Consider the following 17,573-nt stretch of genomic DNA (forward strand, 5'->3'; position numbering starts at 1 on the left):
CCGAGTCTGTCTCACACACTCTATACTATATTTGCTTGCCTATTATAGTTGAGTTATCCTTCGTGTAGTACACTGTGTATTGTCACACCTGTAGAACACTTTTTATTAGTTTTGCACATCTAAGCGTATGTAGTGGCAGTCGTACTTAGTGACAGTTGAAACATTTAAATTGTTGCAACACCTAAACACATTTTTTACACGAAAACAGATTGACGTTAGCTGTTAAATGTCACCAACTTAACGTTGCCGGTTGGGGCATGGCCGACAAAGTTTCGATAACCGCTACGTTGCGCAAAAGAGCAACGGGAGCAAACACCGAGTGAGAAAACCGATCATACATTTCCCGGTTTAACCAGCTATCGAAAACGCGTCTTCTTTGAAAATGCTTCATGAAAACTGACATGATGGGTAAAATTTTAAATAGATACCTTGAAGCAGATCGAAGAGTAATAAATGCAAGCTCATGAAGGCTACCGGTTTTTTAAAGCTCCAATATAATCGCACGCAGGAGTTTAACGTATAACTATAGGCACGGCTCCTACAGGTTATTCATCTAGGAGGTGGAATGTTGACCACTGTTGTTTTTCACTAACCTGCAAATCGTATCTTACGATCTTAGAAAATAAATATTATATTCACATAATATTAAAGATTTCAAATATTAGTTTTGTTCAAATATTATCTTGATGTAATGAACGTATTTTTTCCAACAGAATTGCTTGTTTGTCCCGGTACAATTTAATTGTCACGATATATCTTTACTGACGACAATACATCTTGAAATCTATGGCCCAGGAATGCAGCGACAACGAAAGTCAAATATACAAGTGCGTTTGCAGCAATTAGGCATTGGCAGGTGAAATGCGGGTAAGATGATAAAACTGTCGTACGCCGCTCCTTAGGGGAGAGCAGCAGTGCATTCGTATATACACAGTATGAAAATGTGACCGGGTTCTTTTAGAACACGAAAAGAAAAGCTAACACTTGGAACGAAGGGGAACAACAAAACGTCACAGCGGTTAACACAAATTACGAACAAAACGCGACAGCAGAAGCAACCGAAACTCATGGTGTGCATGAAAATCACCCTGGCTGGATTAGAAAAATAACATTCTACAAAAAAAAGGGTAATAATCGTTAAGTGGCGGCGGGGGTCGGAGATCAGAACAGCTTGTTTTAAATAGCCACCCCTTGTCTGCCTTCTCCGTCCTTAAATCGCTTTGCTCCAGCAATGGACTCATGAGCAACCACATCTAGTGCGTGGTTCATCTCGTAATCAAGCGATTCCTGCAAAAATAACAGCGTTTTTGTATCGGGAGACTAAGATTTTGTGTGTGTGCTAATTAAAGTCGTGATTTCCGCATTGCGCCCACGAGAGTTTGAAACAATTCAGCAGTAACTCGTGTTTTGGCCCGAACCCGCCCAGCTGCTTTGCATATTTTGTAAGATATAGTAGGGTGGGGGAAGATGATACACCTTTTCGGTCCATTTTCTTGTCCTATTTGGTAGTAAACAAAGAACATTCAAAAAAATATAAAACTATAACCTCACGACTCTCATAGACCGTTGTTAATTGTTTAAAACAAGATCTAGATATTTAGATATTATGTGCTATAGGTGTCCCATCTTCCCCCACCCTACTATATATTTCACAGCTCAAAGCGCAGTTTATAATGCACACGAAAAACAGATATATTGTAAGTGCCCTTTTCGGTAATTCAGTTCACCGAAAACTATATTACTAAGATATAAGTATAGACAGAATGGTATGCATTCTGTGAAGTACACTTAAGGTATACCTTTTTCGAAGTAGAGTTGAACATAGCGTTATAAGCAGAATCTCTGTCCGCACGTAAACTCATCTGTGGATGGTGAGATATCTCTTTCGCGAGCTCGACAGCGAACGACAGCGCTGCAAAACAAGTCAAGCTGCTTGTCAATCATCAGTTTGTTTTGCCAAGCAGACTAGCTAAGACCAGTTTCCTCTTGTCTTCCTGCCATATTGCGCAAGCTCGGCATGAGTACGAAAACACATTGTCTACAATGTTGTGATTTATTCAGATAAGAATAAAGCGCCTTGCAGCGTGATAGATGCTTGGTGTGGATTTCCACTCGCTTCAATAATAACCAATGCAAAATTCAATCATTGGAAATCCATTACAACCACGGAAAACATTGATTGACTTGCCAAGCTCCCGTAATCAATAAATCAAACTAGATTATAAATAATTACCTTCGCCATCCTTTACCACTCTATTTGCAAGTCCAATCCTGATTGCTTCCTCAGAATCAATAGCCCTCCCTGTCAAAATGAGGTCTAATGCATTTGAGAGACCAACCAAAGCAGGGAGACGAACCTGCAAACGTTTGAGAAATTAACAACTTTTGTATCAGAATTGCTACATCAGCGTTTTTTAGTTGGTTCTAGGAATACTAAAAGAAAAATTCCAAGTGTTTTCTTCACTATATAAACAGCATTGCACAATAGGCCTGTAAGAGTAATCTTTGCTCAGCACACAAGAACTGAAGTGGTAACTATTTTAAAAGCTTTATTTACCCCTGGGTAATTGGCATATAGGTTTAATAGGAGAATAGTCAACATAAAGGCACATTTCTATGCTTTTTTCTTTACATGACATAAAAGCCCCAAATTTTCTTTATCTTTTTGGATAGAAAGAAAAGGTGGTTACTAATACTTGTTAGAAACATAGTACTGGTAAAAACGAAAAAAATACCAAGTGTAAAAAAAAGGCCATAGCTTCAATACTCTTTACATAACATAAAAAACAAAAGTTATTAGCTTTAAGTAAAAAAATGGCACCCAATATTTGTTAAAAACATGGTATCGGTATGGGCAAAAATTATAAAAAAGTCTTACAATAGTGTAGTTACAAACATCAGAATAATTAAAACAACAAAAAAGGAAAATAGAAGCAAAACAATATTCGTTAAAACAGGGTAAAGGTAAAAACCTTAAAAAAGTTAAAACAAAAAACATCATAAACCGACCGTGCCCCCATCAACCAGAGGAACTCCGAATCTCCGATTGAAGACACCGACGATGGTGGATTCCTCGAAGACCCGGAGGTCGCAGAGAAGTGCAAGCTCTAACCCTCCAGCAACACCATAACCATTAACTGCTGCAATCACTGGCTTTTTGATGTGCAGTCTTGTAGGGCCCTAAAACAAGTTTAAAATGTGTGTTTGTAACAATGCAGTAACATAGAGAGTTTGGTTCATAAATCTTGTATGCTCAAATTTTACTCACAATTTATTTACAGCGTGTTAGGAAATAAAATGCCCAAAACAACATAATATAAGTATGATTAGGCAGTAAAGGGAACAAAATCAAAAAGTAAATATGACGACAAATTTGTTGCTGTTTCGCCACATAACAGTATAAAGAACTTCCTTTGCATCAAATGGTTTGTTATACATAAGTAACAATTTAAACATCCTAAAACATTCTGCTGTGTTGATTGTAAGCTAATATTCATTATGGACAATTATAAAACAAAACTGAATCTCTGAAACTCACTTATTTAAGTGATTTCTTGTTAATTTTCCAAAAATATAGCATAAAAATTGTGAAATCATGCAGTATGTTTGGTTTTATGTTTAAACTCAATAACTGAATGACAACTATCCAAGTAAAATAAAATAAATTAACTAACCACCAGTTTGAGCAATTTTAAGGCAAAATAAGTAATACAAATACTAGGACAACAAACTAAATGAACCATTTAGAAAACCAATCCTGCATGCCACATACAGGGTTCACATACCTCAGTAAAACGTTGCTGGTTACTATACACAAACTTAGAGCCCTTAGCATTAAAATGGTGGTTAAAATAAAGCAGGGACCTGCCAAATGTGTATTGAATTAATCTTACCATTGCTCCGTGCACGTTATGCAAATGATTCATCGTTTCTTCATCGATACCTGACTCAGAGTGGGCAAGTTCTTTTAAGTCATAACCGGCACAAAAATGATCACCTATAATTTTAGGTTAGTACACGTTATTTTACTAATGTTTGAACCAGGCATGTGGTAATGCTTGGAAATTTACATCAAGAGTATACTGCTGACAAAAATATTGGTGCATTAAAGTATTTCTGTCAGTAGAGCAGATTTTAGGCATTAATATATATATATATATACTTAACTATAAAAAATTCCTTAGCATTTTTTAGTAAAAATAAAAAACATGTACTACTGAATCGCTTCCTTAAGCAATGATAGTGAAATAGTTCATAATAATAATAACTCACCTTTTCCATGTAAAACTGCAACGTTACTTGAATTATCTTGTTCGAATGCAAGGAAAGCAACTGTGAGCTGACGTGCCATGTCTCTGTTGACTGCATTCCGTGAGCCAGGTCGATTCAAACCAATTAAGGTAACTTTGTCACGTTTATCAATTGTTATTGGATCCACAGCTGGTTCTGTTTAGAAACATCAAATTAAATACGTTCGCATTCTGATGTTTATTTTACAAGATGTGTATTTTGTTTCTATAAGAAGACCTAATAATAATTCAACATAAATGTTATTTTTGTCTTCTTGGTGTACTGACAGTTTTTTCCAATTAAATCTAAAAATGTTTTTTAACTCTAACCGTGTTTTAACAACTGTTGTTTTGTCGCCATATGCTGTCTCTTCGTTTCAAATATTTCTAATCTTTGCTAAGTTAAACGAAGAGACAAATAAAGTTATTATTATCATACAGCATTGTTACGTCTGCCTGTGTTTTAAAAAAATCAAGAAATTTAAACCATATACAAAGAGCCTACACTAATAATGGTCTTATATTACAAATACAGCACAGAATTACACAAAACTTAGATCTTATATTTACCTGACTGAGGGTCAAGCGTCAATTTTCGATTGCACACACACAATGCGTTTCCAATGGGTTGCAACTTAACAGTTTGATGCAATTTGTTTAAGCACTGACGATACATTATGATTGTTAATGCAACACTGTACAACTACTGCAACAGAATACTAGATCAGCTTCAACCTAAATCATTTGCGAAAGTGAATACGCAGTAATTTTCAATTTTTCATAGTAAAAGACAGGAAACTGCGCTTTTGTATTAAGTCTTAACTGTTTTAGCACCGGGTATACAAACTAAATTAACAACAAAACGAATACACAGTTTTTCTCACTAGCACTGTTCTGAAACCGAAACAACAAATTAGGGAAAGAAATGTAAGTGCCCTATGCTCAAAATATACATTACATCAGCTACCACACGAACGCCGCATGCGTAATCTCTACAAGCAAGCGAGCGAGCGAGTGAGCTAAGGCGCAACAAGTAAACCGCGCCGATGTGCGAAGTGTAGACGTGACTCATACCAGATAGACAGGGAAGTATTAACCAAGGGGTTTTCCCGAATCGCAATTAAAAGAAACACAACCTGCTGTTTGTAGCTACAGGAAACTGAAAACACGAACTGCAGGTTTGGTGTGATAAGTAGACAACTACGTTGCACTTTTGTTCGCTGAGATGTTCACCACGTTAAATGTAAATGAATAATGAATGACACCGGTAGTTGTTTAGCCTCGTGCAATGAGACTATCAGTCTAAACACGGTGACCCAAGGCCTACTAGAGCTATTTCTAGAAGCGATTGCACCACTGAGCTACGGCGCGAGGTGCGTGTAGTTTTAAATGACCTGCTATTTCATTGTATTCTGATGGTTTGTTTATGTTATTATAAGAACGCGCGTAAAGGTATTTTGCTTTGAATTACCCAATTTCGCCGTAGAAAACTTAAGCCTGTGTTTCTTTTACTTTGTCAAGTAATATTACCACATTTTAAATTGCGCATTTCCCAACCATGCTGCAACAAGCACATACGGTACTTTAAAAGTACACAAACCGTCGCGATTGCAGCTTAATTAGTTCCGAACTGACACTAACCAGTGACCTCGCATTTCCAGTTCATTTAATCAATCATACAACAGTAATAATACGTCCCCAACGCTGCGGTACAAAGTTGATAATTCATTGAAACTGGGATGATTTGAAACACATACAAAACAGAAAAAAAAACGGCAACACACAACCCAAATTAAGACGACTCATTGGCTAACACAACAAAAAACAAGAAAATGACAAGAAAATCAAACACTGCAATACATCGAACGTTATACGCGTTTTTCGATCATGGCTTATCGAGATAAATGTCATGGCTTTTGAATGTCTACATCTACAATACCAAACAAATACTATAGTAGCCTATACACAAAAATCTCAAGACAACTAAAAACATTAGCTTAAAAAAGATGGCATTGACTAACACAGTAGCGCAATGAAAGGACGGGAAAAACACGAGATTTAGGCTAAGCGTGTTAAAAACATTTTCTAATTAGTTAGTGCAATCATTTCAAGCTAAACACAACACACTGTAATTGGTGCTCTTAAATAATAAATGGGTTGACTACAAATGGCTTAATACATAGATCTTTACATTTTCTACAACACATAATGATAATGAGTGAAGTTTAGGTCCAGCTTAGTCGTAGCCGCTGTGGCAACCCTTGATGTACTTGCCCATGGTTCCTATGGGAATAGAACTTCTTTGCAAGCGGCCAGGATCGACGTTGAACTTTGTGACTCTTTTTGGAGTGTAATGTGAGTCGTGAGTTGTGGAGAAGAAGCGTTGGTCCCCATGTGGTGGCATGAAATGGGTCTCGCGTAGATTCTCTAGCGCTACCCTGTGAGGGTGTTGTCGAGCCATGTCATGTGACGGAAAATCGCTCCAGGTAGTTGGTGCGACCTTCTCGTCTCCTGGGCGACAAATAAAAAATGCGAGCATGAGAACAACAGTAAAAGTTTTCGAACCAAACTGAACTAAGAACAAGCAATGTTTGATCGCCAACTCATTGTATTGTCTGTGAAGTGCTACGGTCACGCTTTTTATCCAAAACGTTATTTTTTCTACTTTATCAATAAGCGTGTTTAAACAACTGTTATTTTACCGTTACTAACCGTCTTTCAGCTTTTATAAACTCTCCGGTTCTTCGTTACCGTGAAGAAAGAGACGAAATAAACTTCTGCTTACCGTAATATTTTAGTGGGACATTGCTTTTGGGGTGCGAGTCCACTCTATTATATTCAACGCTCACTGGATGAAATGTCGAGTCACAAGTTGTTTCGTAGAAGCTCGATTCCAGCTCTTTTTCACCGAGTTGTACTTTGCTTACTGTACGTAACTGAGAACCGTTCACCCGGTGAACTGACGCTTTCTTTAAATCCAACTATATATACAAACAATTTTCTATTTCATAACAAATAAACAAATCCTTGCTACTTGTATTCAAAAGAAAAATTAACAAACAAAACCGGCTGGGGAAAAGCAAAGGTATTTTTTTTGGATAGCCTTGGTGTTGGGTGATTTGTATGGAACACCATGGCCTACTCAACACATTGAGTAGGCCATGGGAACACTTAGTAATAATTTACCGGTTTATGATGCGATCTTGCAACCGTTGAGTTAACTCTCTTGTGGGATCTAAATGGATCCATGTCTCCCTCTGGAATGTCACTCGCATTTCGATCACGATCTCGTTTTACGACTGCGCCTTTATTAAAATGACAATAAACTGTTCTACTTTCGTAGATATGGTAGGGTGTAAACAAAGCACGTTCAAAGAATTGTAAAACCGTATCCCCACGACTGACATAGACCACTGTTAATTGTTTAAAACACAATCAGAATATTTGGATACTCTGTGCTAAAATACTCCCATATTCCCCCACCCTATATGAACATATATTTTCCCATAACACACATTCACACTGTCTACTGTGAAAACAGGCCAAAGAATGCCTTACTTACTGAACACGTTGTTTATCGGTTGGTAGCATTCTGCTTGTGTGCTTAGGTACTTGTCGAACCGACCGTGTCCATCCGTCATCTTGTAGTTTGTGGCATGCAACTTGGAATAAGACTCCATGCGATCTTGTGGAGAATAACCTTGGAAACTCGGTTGGTAGGATTGGCGCATGGTGGTCGTACTTTCAGTAACTTTTTCTTTATCTCCCTCAGGGATTGAAGAAGATGTGTGCTGACAAAAAAAACAATACTTATAAAATGACCCAAATTTTCTGTAAAATACAGAACGCTGAAAGGTAGAAGTGCATTTAAACACTGGAAGAAAGATGACGTCAAATGGACTTCTTTATATTTACTATAAGATTACTACCGTTTTTTATTAAGTCATATTTCTTTACCTTGGGTACAGATTTTGCAGTGTTAACCCATAATCCCTGGAAAGTAGAGTCGTGAGTTGTACTGAACCTGCTCTGTGCATCACCTGTGATTGTTTTACAACCCCAATGCTGTGACGGTGCTCGCCTCGGTTGATGTTTGCTGATGTCGTGACTCAAAAAACTTCCTCTGAGAAAAGAATTTTAAAACGTTTTCATTCAACATAAAAGGCCACAAATTGAAATCTAAGTATAAATGCACGGCAGGGATTTATTATTAGCACTCTACGATTAAAATTTTGTTGAGGATCAGCATACCTGTAGTTTGATATCGGTTCATCAGCCTTTTCTTTGTCTCCCTGCGGAAATGTGCTTTTCATCCATCGACTGCCTAAGTTAGGTAGAGTCGACTGGCTTCCGATCGGATTTGGTTTATAATATCTCTCGTGCGTTGTACTGAACGTATCGATTCGTTTATCGGAGTCAAGCTTGAAGTTTGTTTTGTAGAGAGACGAATACTTGTCTCTTGGATCGTCGTGGGTTGACGTTTTAGCAGGAAATGCCTGGCATGTTTCCGAAATTTTGGTGTTTATTTTCGCAACGTCTCTGTGCATAAATTCCGACGGTCTTGGCGGCAGTGCAGCCCCTGGTTTGAGGTTCGAAATGGGAGGTACATAGTCCTTATGAAAAGTGCTTTTCAAAGAAGCTGGTATGAAGCGTTCGTCGTGTGAAATCTTGTAATGGGAAGACGCTAGAAACTCCTGACCATGTAGCGGTGCCGGTATGCAGTTGACGGCTGTCATTTCATTTACACGACCAAACCCTACGCCTATACAACCAAACTGAAATAAAACGTGGGCTCGGCGTCTCAATAACTAATATCTGCTGCGTAACCGAATATACGCGATAATCTTTTGAAATTATTAAGTAAGTACTGTAATATACAAGACAGATATTTTCACTGTATTAAATCTTTGTAAAGCGATGGCACTCGAGTAAATAATTAACTAGATCTGCCTGTGTAATTGGTGTGAAATTGGCGGCTTTGATAGTTGCTATGGTTACACACTTGATCACTAGCGCCATCTTCTGTGCATAAATTTGCAACGACCCCCAAATGTGAGTTTGACCCAAATAATTAAAACAACCTTTGATATTTTTAGTTGGCAGGGTTAGAATTTGTTGCACTGGGTATAAACTAAACAAACTGCTATGGACGTTGAAGATGCACCTCTTATTTATGGATTGGAGTTGCCTGCGCGATGCATGTGTTCGCAGTCAGCTGAGTGTAATGTAACTCGTTTTATTGTTGGTACACAATCGTTAAAACAGGAGAACCAAATTCATCTTGTAGAGTTCGATGATGAGAATAATCAACTGGAAAAAACTGTGTTTGCTCATAGCAGTGGGGAGATATGGCATATCTCATCTAGTTTTAATAATCCGCTTCTTTTTTCTACTTGCTATAGCAATTACAAAGATGGTGAACTGGTTACTGGTTGCAAAATATATAGGATGGTTTCAGATGCAAAGCAAGAAACTTCAGAACATGATGAATTTGATTCTGGGGCAGAAAGTTTTGAGTCTATTGATGAAGTTTGTACAGTTACATCGTCTGAAATCAATCACATCTCTTCATTGCAGTGGAAACCTGTGGAGGATGATCATCAAGTGATCATTCTTGGTGACGGAAAGCTTCATCTTTTTGATCTTGAAGAGGAAAAACCGAACTCATTATTCTCATTCATGCTCCCTGAGAAAAAAGGTCATCCTCTAGTTGCCACTTGTGGGAAGTGGAATCCACATCATGGAGCAAAACAGTTCGCAGTTGCTGCTGGGCAAAATATAACTTCATTTGACATGAGGTCTAAAACACCTGCCTTTCAACTTGACAACTGCCATGGTCAAATGATAAGAGACCTTGATTTTAATCCCAACAAGCAGTACCACTTAGCAACATGTGGGGATGATTGTCTTGTAAAGTTCTGGGACACAAGAGAGCCAAGTGCTCCCATCTCTGTTTTAGAAGACGATCATTCCCACTGGGTGTGGGGGGTACGTTTTAACCCGTTTCATGACCAGCTTGTGCTCAGCTGCGGCAGCGACAGTCGTGTCGTTCTGCATAACAAAGCTTCGATATCCTCCGAGCCATTTGGCCACCTAGTGGAAGATGAAGAGGATGAAGAAACGGAAAAAAGAAAAGATGGATTGATTGCTGTTTATGAAGAGCATGAGGATAGTGTATATGCTGTTGAATGGAGTGCTGCAGATCCGTGGTCATTTGCTTCATTAAGTTATGATGGAAGAATTGTTATTAATAAAGTTCCAAAGAATGTAAAGTTTGAAATTCTCCTCTAATATGCTGACACCGTCAACCTTTTTTTAAATTTATTTGTTGAGGTTTTTATTAATAAATATCTTTCATTCCAAAACGAGAAACTGTGCAATCAAAAATATTGTAATTTACTCTTGATAGTAAACATCATAGACTATGTTCGTAACCGTAATGTTTGTTACTATATTATATATATAAATGTGTTTTAAATGTAGGTAACCATTTTATAGGCATTTACCAAGTTATAATCGTAATTTGTCACTTGGTTAAATTCAAGGCAATAAAATGTCAGATCAAATCCTTGCCATCCTTCCTACTTCTGGTACTTCTGCAAACAAACTTATACAAGGTATGTAAGTTTAGGTATGTGTAAAAAATAAAAATTTACAGATTTAACTTGTACTTTTTTTAAAACCAAATGTTAGAATATTTGGATAGGCTTAAATGCAGTGAATAGCTTTGCATAACAGAAAATCCTCTTTTAATGGGACAGTTTTTTCCCGAGTTGCTTTTTTATTTTGATCTACTTTATTAAGACTTGCAGGAGACTGAAAACATAAAGGAACACATAAATGGAGAAACTTATACATGGAGTTTATCGAATAAATATTATATGGCGGATGTGGAGGTTCAGGTGGTGAAGTCACAAAATCTGATCAGTGAAGACTTCGCAAGAAAACTAGAGGCTGTTATCCTTTTGTTCGATGCAAAAAAGGTGTTTGGTTCAATATTTCTTTGTTCTCAATTCCAAAACGTAGACAAACTGATATAAACATTAAATGCTTTTACCCTCAATTGTTTATATTCTCAGCTGATAATATTGCTATAATAGTTTGTGTATTTTTCTCTGCCCTGTAATTTAAGTGTAACAGAGCACCATGATTTACCTTCACATTTTTAGACAAGTGACAGTCTCACTGCCATGAAATCGTGGCTTCCATTCATCCAGACATGGGAGTGTGATATCAAGCTTGCTGTCTGTGCAAGGTAAACTTGTTCGTCTTATTACACCTAACTTTGTCAAGTATCAAAAGCTATACCATATCTTCAGTAGGTTAAGGATATTCTGTTATTTTTTAAATTCTGTTGTTTTTCTGATTCTGATTCTGATACCCTGTTGTTTTTTTAATTCTGTTACTTTTCTGATTCTGATGTTCTGTTGTTTGGTGAATTCCATTGTTGAACCAGGAATTGTTCCTATTTTAGTTTTGAGTTTGACTTGTTTTAAAAAATGTTCTATTTCTGATGCAGATGTTGCTCTGTTGGTGAAGAAGATGGAGAATTTATAAAAAGAGAAGAAGTTCAGCTCTGGTGTATTGATAACGGGTTTGAACTTGTTGAACTTGACCCTGTGTTAGAAGATTATGATGAATGTTAGTTTACATATTTTTTTATTTATTCTTGATATATAATACTGTTGTTTTGATTGAATTTAAAGCAGCAACGGAATAACTCAGACCAAAATAAAAAGCAAGTCCCTTGGCCTTGGCTTTTCTATTAAGCATTAGCCATATAGAATCGATAAAAATTATTAGTAAATGACAAGTGTGGTTGTTTAATTTCTCCAATTCATTTGATGACTAATAGACAAAGGTGTTATTTGAGCAAACAATTCTGATTTCAAATGATTTTTTAAACTTTTCCTTTGTTAGTTAACTTTCAATGTATATAATTTCCAAAAATATTTTTATTTTAGATGAAGATTATGGAATAACTCGTATTAGAAGAGCAATTGGTGCTCACACGTGGACACACATGAAGTTAAAAGAGAATGAACCAAAAAAGATACAAGGCGAACCGGTATAATGTTGAACTTAAAATGCAAATCTTTTCTTTTGGTCTTTGGTTTGTGAATCAGAACTATTTCATTGTTCTGATATGAACTAATGTATTCATATTGTTTAAATCTGTTATTTAGCTGAATGCTTAGTCTAGGGCCCAAGGAGAAAAAAGCAAATTGAATTTATTTCCTATTTTTCATTTTAGAAAACTGAAAAGAAAGACAAAGACGTTGCAGAACCTGCCGTGAACTCCCTTAGTATGGAAGAACAAATTGATGCCATGTTGTCTAATTCAAATGATGATGATCAAGACGATGCAGATTTTGAAGCCTTGTTCCAGAAGATGCATCTGTTTAAACGTGAGAGAAAGTATAGCTTTATAATTTTCTTTTTTTATTGTCTGTTGTTATTGCATTATACGAAAAAAAAATATGTAAACCAATCAAACTCGAATTTATTTCGAAGGTTGTGTTTTTTATTAAAAGAGAGTTATGTATATTTATTAACAGAATCTGCGATGTCTATGCCAGAAAATTCACGGAAAGAATATGCGGAAAAAGTTGTCTCAGCATTCTGGAAAGCCATTGGTGGAGATGAAGAAGAGCTTTCAGCCAATGAGGATGGATGAAACAGAATTTAAATTTTACCACCACGAATGGTTATGATGTCGCTTTCCGAGTCATATGAGGGATGCAATTGAACTGGATCATTGTGGCCCATCAGTGCAATCTTATTTTACATTATATATTATATGAAATTAAATACATTAACAACAAATAAATGTTGCTTGGTAACTAGTGAGTGTAGCAGAACAGATGAGAGAGGCCACTCGTAAACTATAACGAGTTTGCGTGGTTAAACCAGACGAAGTTGGCTCCTACTACCACAGATACCTAAACATATGCTGCTATGTTTTATAGTACCCGTACTTGCTTCCTTTAAATATATTCGTAGTTAAGCCAGATTCCAGTTATACACAATGCAAAACCGAAGTCCGTATGGGGTATACAAACGTATTTACAAATAATTTCTACAAATTTAATAAAAAAAAGTGAACGAGTGTACGTAATAGACTTTGTGGATTTAAAATCAACCCGTTGTTAATTTCCTGTGTGCTCCCCCGCATTAAAACACTTCACCATATGGCATATACATCTCTATGGCTGCGCCAAAGGCTGTGCTAAAAAATGACGTCAGCAACAGCTGACAAAGAGCAGATGTTCAGTGAAGTGTGTCATAAAAACAAACAAAGCGTATTCCAGTAGATTCTGGAAGCTTTTATGTCTCGAATTAGGTTTCAGATTTCGTAACTCGTGAGTTTTCTGATTCACACATCTTTGTTTTTTAGGTTTAGCAACGGTAAATGAAATACGTGGCATAAGGCGCCCATTTTTTGTGTAAATTGTCTGTGTTATACCTGTTTATTGTCATCGTCAAAAGTTGAGTAAAATTGGATTTTGCTGGGAAAAAAGGAATAATCATGGAACAGAGAAAATCAACAGAAACAAAGGATGTTAACGACAACAACGAAATTCCTGGTAAATAAATTTAATGAATTTTTTTTTCTAAATTATTTCTGCACAAGGTACAATCAATTTTTAACAAATTTATTTTTGGACAAAGTAAAATACATTTTTATATAATTTTTTATGCATAAAGTACAACACCTTTACTTCAATTTGTTCTCCTCAGTAAATGATCGCAGCAATAGTGCAAAGCGTGAACATTCGCATGGTACGACAACCACAGATAAAAGCTTATCTGGAAATCCGACTCCATCGCAAAATATTCAAAAAGGTATTGCATATTATTTACAAAGAACATGACCATTTTTTGGTAACCCTATTTTCACAGCTGATATTGAATTTGAGTGAGCCCTTACAGCTTTACACCAAACGTTTGTGAAAATAAATTTTTGATTATATATAGTATATATAATTTATTAATTTTAACTAGTTTAAAAATGTTTTTTTTTTAAGGAAATGCGTCACATGCAAGTGAAGCAGCAGAAGTAGCTTACTCACCAAGTCGTAAGTTGTTTATTTTATATTCGAACTACTTCTTCTAAATTAACACTTAATTGGCATTTTTTATATTGGCATTTTTTAAATGGGCATTTTATTCTTTTTATTTCGATTTTTTTTAAGGCATTTTAAATGGAATAATTTTTTACTTTTGTAATTCTTTTTACAGGCTCTCCGCCAAGTAAAAAAACTACCAGCATGGTTGAGTCTGCAGAGGCGAACATTGCAGCAACAAACATGGCTCTTGCTCACGAGATTGCTCTCAGTGATTTCAAACTTCCAGATCCAAATGAAGAGCAAAAGGCTGAACAGCAACCAACTACTCCTGAAGGTATGTAGCTATGTTATAGAATTGAGGATAACATTTTTTGTTGTTTGGTATAATTTAGAATATTCTACTGGTATTGCTACCACAGATAAAATATGGAGAACAGCCATTTTGGCTGGGTCAATTAGTAAATTTATTTAGATTCTGTTAAAAAACAAGTTTTGCCTGCCATTAGATTCGTCAAGGTTAATAAATGACATTAGTCCTTAAGTTTTTGAGGCAGAAATCCATTTTAAATTTTTTTTTTTTTACCAGAAAAGAAGTTGTATACAAATATATTTATATATATATATATATATGTATAATTGTATATAAAAGATTTAATACAGGCCATGGCCTATAGGTATGTTTAAAAAAAGATTCATTCTGTTAAGAATATATACATCACTAAAAGCAGCATGTAGCTATATTTCTAAAGACAAATTGACAAATTTTATTACCAACAATTATAAATCTCATGCATTTAAATTCTTGGGTAAAATAAATTTCATGCATTTAAATTCTTAGGTAAAATCTATAAAGTGATTCAAGAAACGATGCACCGAGCTTTTTGGGATAGTGTAAAGAATGATATGGAGCTTGAACCACCAGTGTTTGATCACATCTTTGTATTGATAAAGGAAATAAAAGAAATCCTTCTTTCACTGCTTCCAGCTAACCGCATCACATCATTACATACAAAGTAAGAAATTTTTAATATATATTTTTTTTTATTCCTTATGGGTGAGGTCCTTGTCAAGGACCTGGGATTTAGGCTAGATTTGGCCCATTACCCCAACACCTGGAAAGCCCATTTAAGTCCTTCTTTGCGACCGGTGTCGCGACACCGCATTAAAGTCAGACGCATAATATTGGCACTATTTTTTTATCTTCCTGTGCTTACGTCATGCCCAAGGACACATACACCCATCAGTTTTAGTACCGCTGCCGAGCATCAAACTGGGGACACTCGATTAATTCTCTTTAAAGTCAACTCCCCCCATTGTACACTACAGATCGGGGCATTTCACACTTTTGTCTCTATTTAAAGTTTGTAATCAATTAAACATAAATGGCTCGTTGTTTGTCTGCTAGACCTAGACGTAGCGAGTCTAGCGACCACGCTTCTTTTTTCCAAATAAATGCAAATGTTTTAACTGTAAACTTGTTTTAACAACTGTTGTTTTGTCTATGCATCCTGTCTTTTCGTTTTAAATACTTCTCATTCTTCACTACTATAATCAAAGAGACAAATAAAAGCTATTATAATTATTTTCATTTAAATATGACTGACTAAACATACTTGTCAGGATAAATGAAGGGTTGGATTTGGATTTGCTGCGGCAACAAGCAGATCACGATAGTTTGGATGTGTGGAAACTATCATCATTCGTCATTGATTTAATGGCATCCATATGCGCTCCTGCTCGTGATGAGGAAGTCAACAACCTTCGATCTATTAAGGATGTGGTGGATCTTTTTAAGTAAGCAGAAACAAGCCAAAAAAATAAACAGTTATTATAGTGTGATAGCGTGGTATGCAAGTTTTCTGAAATCTCCAATGTATGTCTAACTAAACCTGTAGAACCCCATGTTCTATTGATTTGTTTAGCTATCTTAACCTTTCATACTTGTGCAGGGGAATCTACAGAGTGTTGAACTTGTTGAAGAGAGACATGGCAAACTTCGCTATCACATCCATTAGACCTCACGTGCAACAACAACATGTCGAATACGAAAGAACTAAGTTCGCACAAATTTTAGCCGGTTTACCCAGTAAGTAAACATTTCAAACTATTCACTCGTTTATTACGATGCATTTCGTTTTAATGATGATAAATAGGGGGCTTTAAATAGGCACCTAACTGGAATTTTTTTGCTGAGTTGGCACCATTATTATAACACCCAGGGTGCTATCGCATGGACCTTACAAAATGTTTTAGCCCGACGTTTCCCCAAAAAAATAGGTGACGCGTTTTAAACAACTAACAACGATTTATGGAAGACGTAAGGATGCGGTTCTGTATTTTTTTGAACAATCTTTGTTTACTACAAAATGGGGCAAGAAAATAAATGAAAAGGTGTCCCATCTTACATAATGTCTTGTTTAGATGGATTGGAAAACACAGAGAATTGGTTGAATGAGGCGCGCAAGGAAATCCAAATGGAACAAAAAGAGTAAGTAGTAGGGAAGATAAACTAAAGCCCAAAATAATTCAAAATATGCAAAAAAGGGCATTTTGTATTCTGGCATGTATAAATTATTCCGAACAAGCTATTAATTGAAAATACTTAATTTTAGTGGAGTCATAGTAATTAGTTGGTTGTATATGTCAGGAAATCAAAGTGAAAATTATCTTTCACCAGAATAGTCATAACTGAATGTAACAAACAGCAAAAAAAACTTTTAGGTAGAAGATATAATCATAACTGAAAAGACAAAAAGGAAAACAGATTTTAAATTTAGCAATCTGTCCATTGAATACACATAATTTCAGCTGAATCATGAAAATAAGGTTAAGTGTTCATTGTATTGCAGAAGTGCGTCGGCATCCACACCAAGCACCCCTATAAGTCCTCTCGCTCTGTTGAAGAAGTCTTACTTCAAACTACTTGACTGGAATCATAAAACGAGGCCGTTTCCAGAGGTGAAAACACTCAGTGAACTGTATTCTATTTTTAAAATGCCTAATGCTGTCTGCCAATCTCGAAGTGGGCTTATAAAATGTTTTGTATTAAAACTGTAATGTGTTTTAATAAGGACATAGGCCAACTCTTAAATAACTGAATTTTGTTTGAAAGAATTGTATTGATTTTTTGAATATTTTGCATTTGATATTTTTTGGTAAAAATTTTACATATTTTTTGATAAAATTAGTAATTTTTCACAGACTGTGTTCATGG

General features: G+C 35.9%; 5 protein-coding genes across 7 annotated transcripts in view; 3 read left to right on the forward strand and 2 right to left on the reverse strand.

Annotated features, from left to right (window-relative positions):
- Nucleotides 1-717: 717 nt before the first annotated feature.
- On the reverse strand, nt 718-5,051 carry LOC100182497 (2,3-dehydroadipyl-CoA hydratase-like). Of its 2 annotated transcripts, XM_002121652.5 has the most exons (8): nt 4,860-5,051; nt 4,273-4,446; nt 3,894-3,997; nt 3,786-3,827; nt 3,010-3,180; nt 2,234-2,357; nt 1,800-1,912; nt 718-1,287 (listed from the first exon to the last, which is right to left on the reverse strand). In XM_002121652.5, the coding sequence occupies exons 1-8, from the start codon at nt 4,963-4,965 to the stop codon at nt 1,177-1,179; spliced, it is 945 nt and encodes a 314-aa protein (XP_002121688.2). In that variant the 5' UTR covers nt 4,966-5,051; the 3' UTR covers nt 718-1,176. The 2 variants fall into 2 exon arrangements, with proteins under 2 accessions (XP_002121688.2, XP_009857668.1); XM_009859366.3 differs by lacking the exon at nt 3,786-3,827.
- Nucleotides 5,052-5,934: 883 nt separating this feature from the next.
- On the reverse strand, nt 5,935-9,276 carry LOC100178534 (testis-expressed protein 45-like). The gene is made up of 6 exons (XM_002120844.3): nt 8,541-9,276; nt 8,247-8,412; nt 7,852-8,080; nt 7,476-7,594; nt 7,075-7,270; nt 5,935-6,800 (listed from the first exon to the last, which is right to left on the reverse strand). The coding sequence occupies exons 1-6, from the start codon at nt 9,023-9,025 to the stop codon at nt 6,526-6,528; spliced, it is 1,470 nt and encodes a 489-aa protein (XP_002120880.1). The 5' UTR covers nt 9,026-9,276; the 3' UTR covers nt 5,935-6,525.
- A 60-nt stretch (nt 9,277-9,336) lies between these two features.
- LOC100180158 (EARP-interacting protein homolog) lies at nt 9,337-10,772 on the forward strand. The gene has a single exon (XM_002122289.5). It carries the CDS (start codon nt 9,435-9,437, stop codon nt 10,578-10,580), a length of 1,146 nt encoding a protein of 381 aa, XP_002122325.1. The 5' UTR covers nt 9,337-9,434; the 3' UTR covers nt 10,581-10,772.
- Nucleotides 10,771-13,119, forward strand: LOC100177805 (alpha- and gamma-adaptin-binding protein p34). The gene is made up of 7 exons (XM_002122215.4): nt 10,771-10,906; nt 11,094-11,272; nt 11,459-11,544; nt 11,809-11,930; nt 12,254-12,357; nt 12,544-12,697; nt 12,848-13,119. Exons 1-7 carry the CDS (start codon nt 10,843-10,845, stop codon nt 12,964-12,966), a joined length of 828 nt encoding a protein of 275 aa, XP_002122251.1. The 5' UTR covers nt 10,771-10,842; the 3' UTR covers nt 12,967-13,119.
- Nucleotides 13,120-13,681: 562 nt separating this feature from the next.
- Nucleotides 13,682-17,573, forward strand: part of LOC100175388 (T-complex protein 11-like protein 1) — a 7,777-nt gene continuing 3,885 nt past the window's right edge. The window contains exons 1-9 of one of the 2 annotated variants that reach the window (XM_002123026.5): nt 13,682-13,876; nt 14,031-14,135; nt 14,318-14,368; nt 14,532-14,693; nt 15,198-15,372; nt 15,980-16,153; nt 16,309-16,445; nt 16,781-16,847; nt 17,209-17,317. In XM_002123026.5, the coding sequence (XP_002123062.2) occupies nt 13,819-13,876; nt 14,031-14,135; nt 14,318-14,368; nt 14,532-14,693; nt 15,198-15,372; nt 15,980-16,153; nt 16,309-16,445; nt 16,781-16,847; nt 17,209-17,317 (1,038 nt within the window). In that variant the 5' untranslated portion in view covers nt 13,682-13,818. The remainder of the gene's footprint in view (nt 13,877-14,030; nt 14,136-14,317; nt 14,369-14,531; nt 14,694-15,197; nt 15,373-15,979; nt 16,154-16,308; nt 16,446-16,780; nt 16,848-17,208; nt 17,318-17,573) is intronic. The other variant, XM_009859368.3, reaches the window with a different exon arrangement.

The sequence above is a fragment of the Ciona intestinalis genome, chromosome 2, assembly GCF_000224145.3.
Source record: "Ciona intestinalis chromosome 2, KH, whole genome shotgun sequence".
NCBI lineage: Eukaryota > Metazoa > Chordata > Ascidiacea > Phlebobranchia > Cionidae > Ciona > Ciona intestinalis.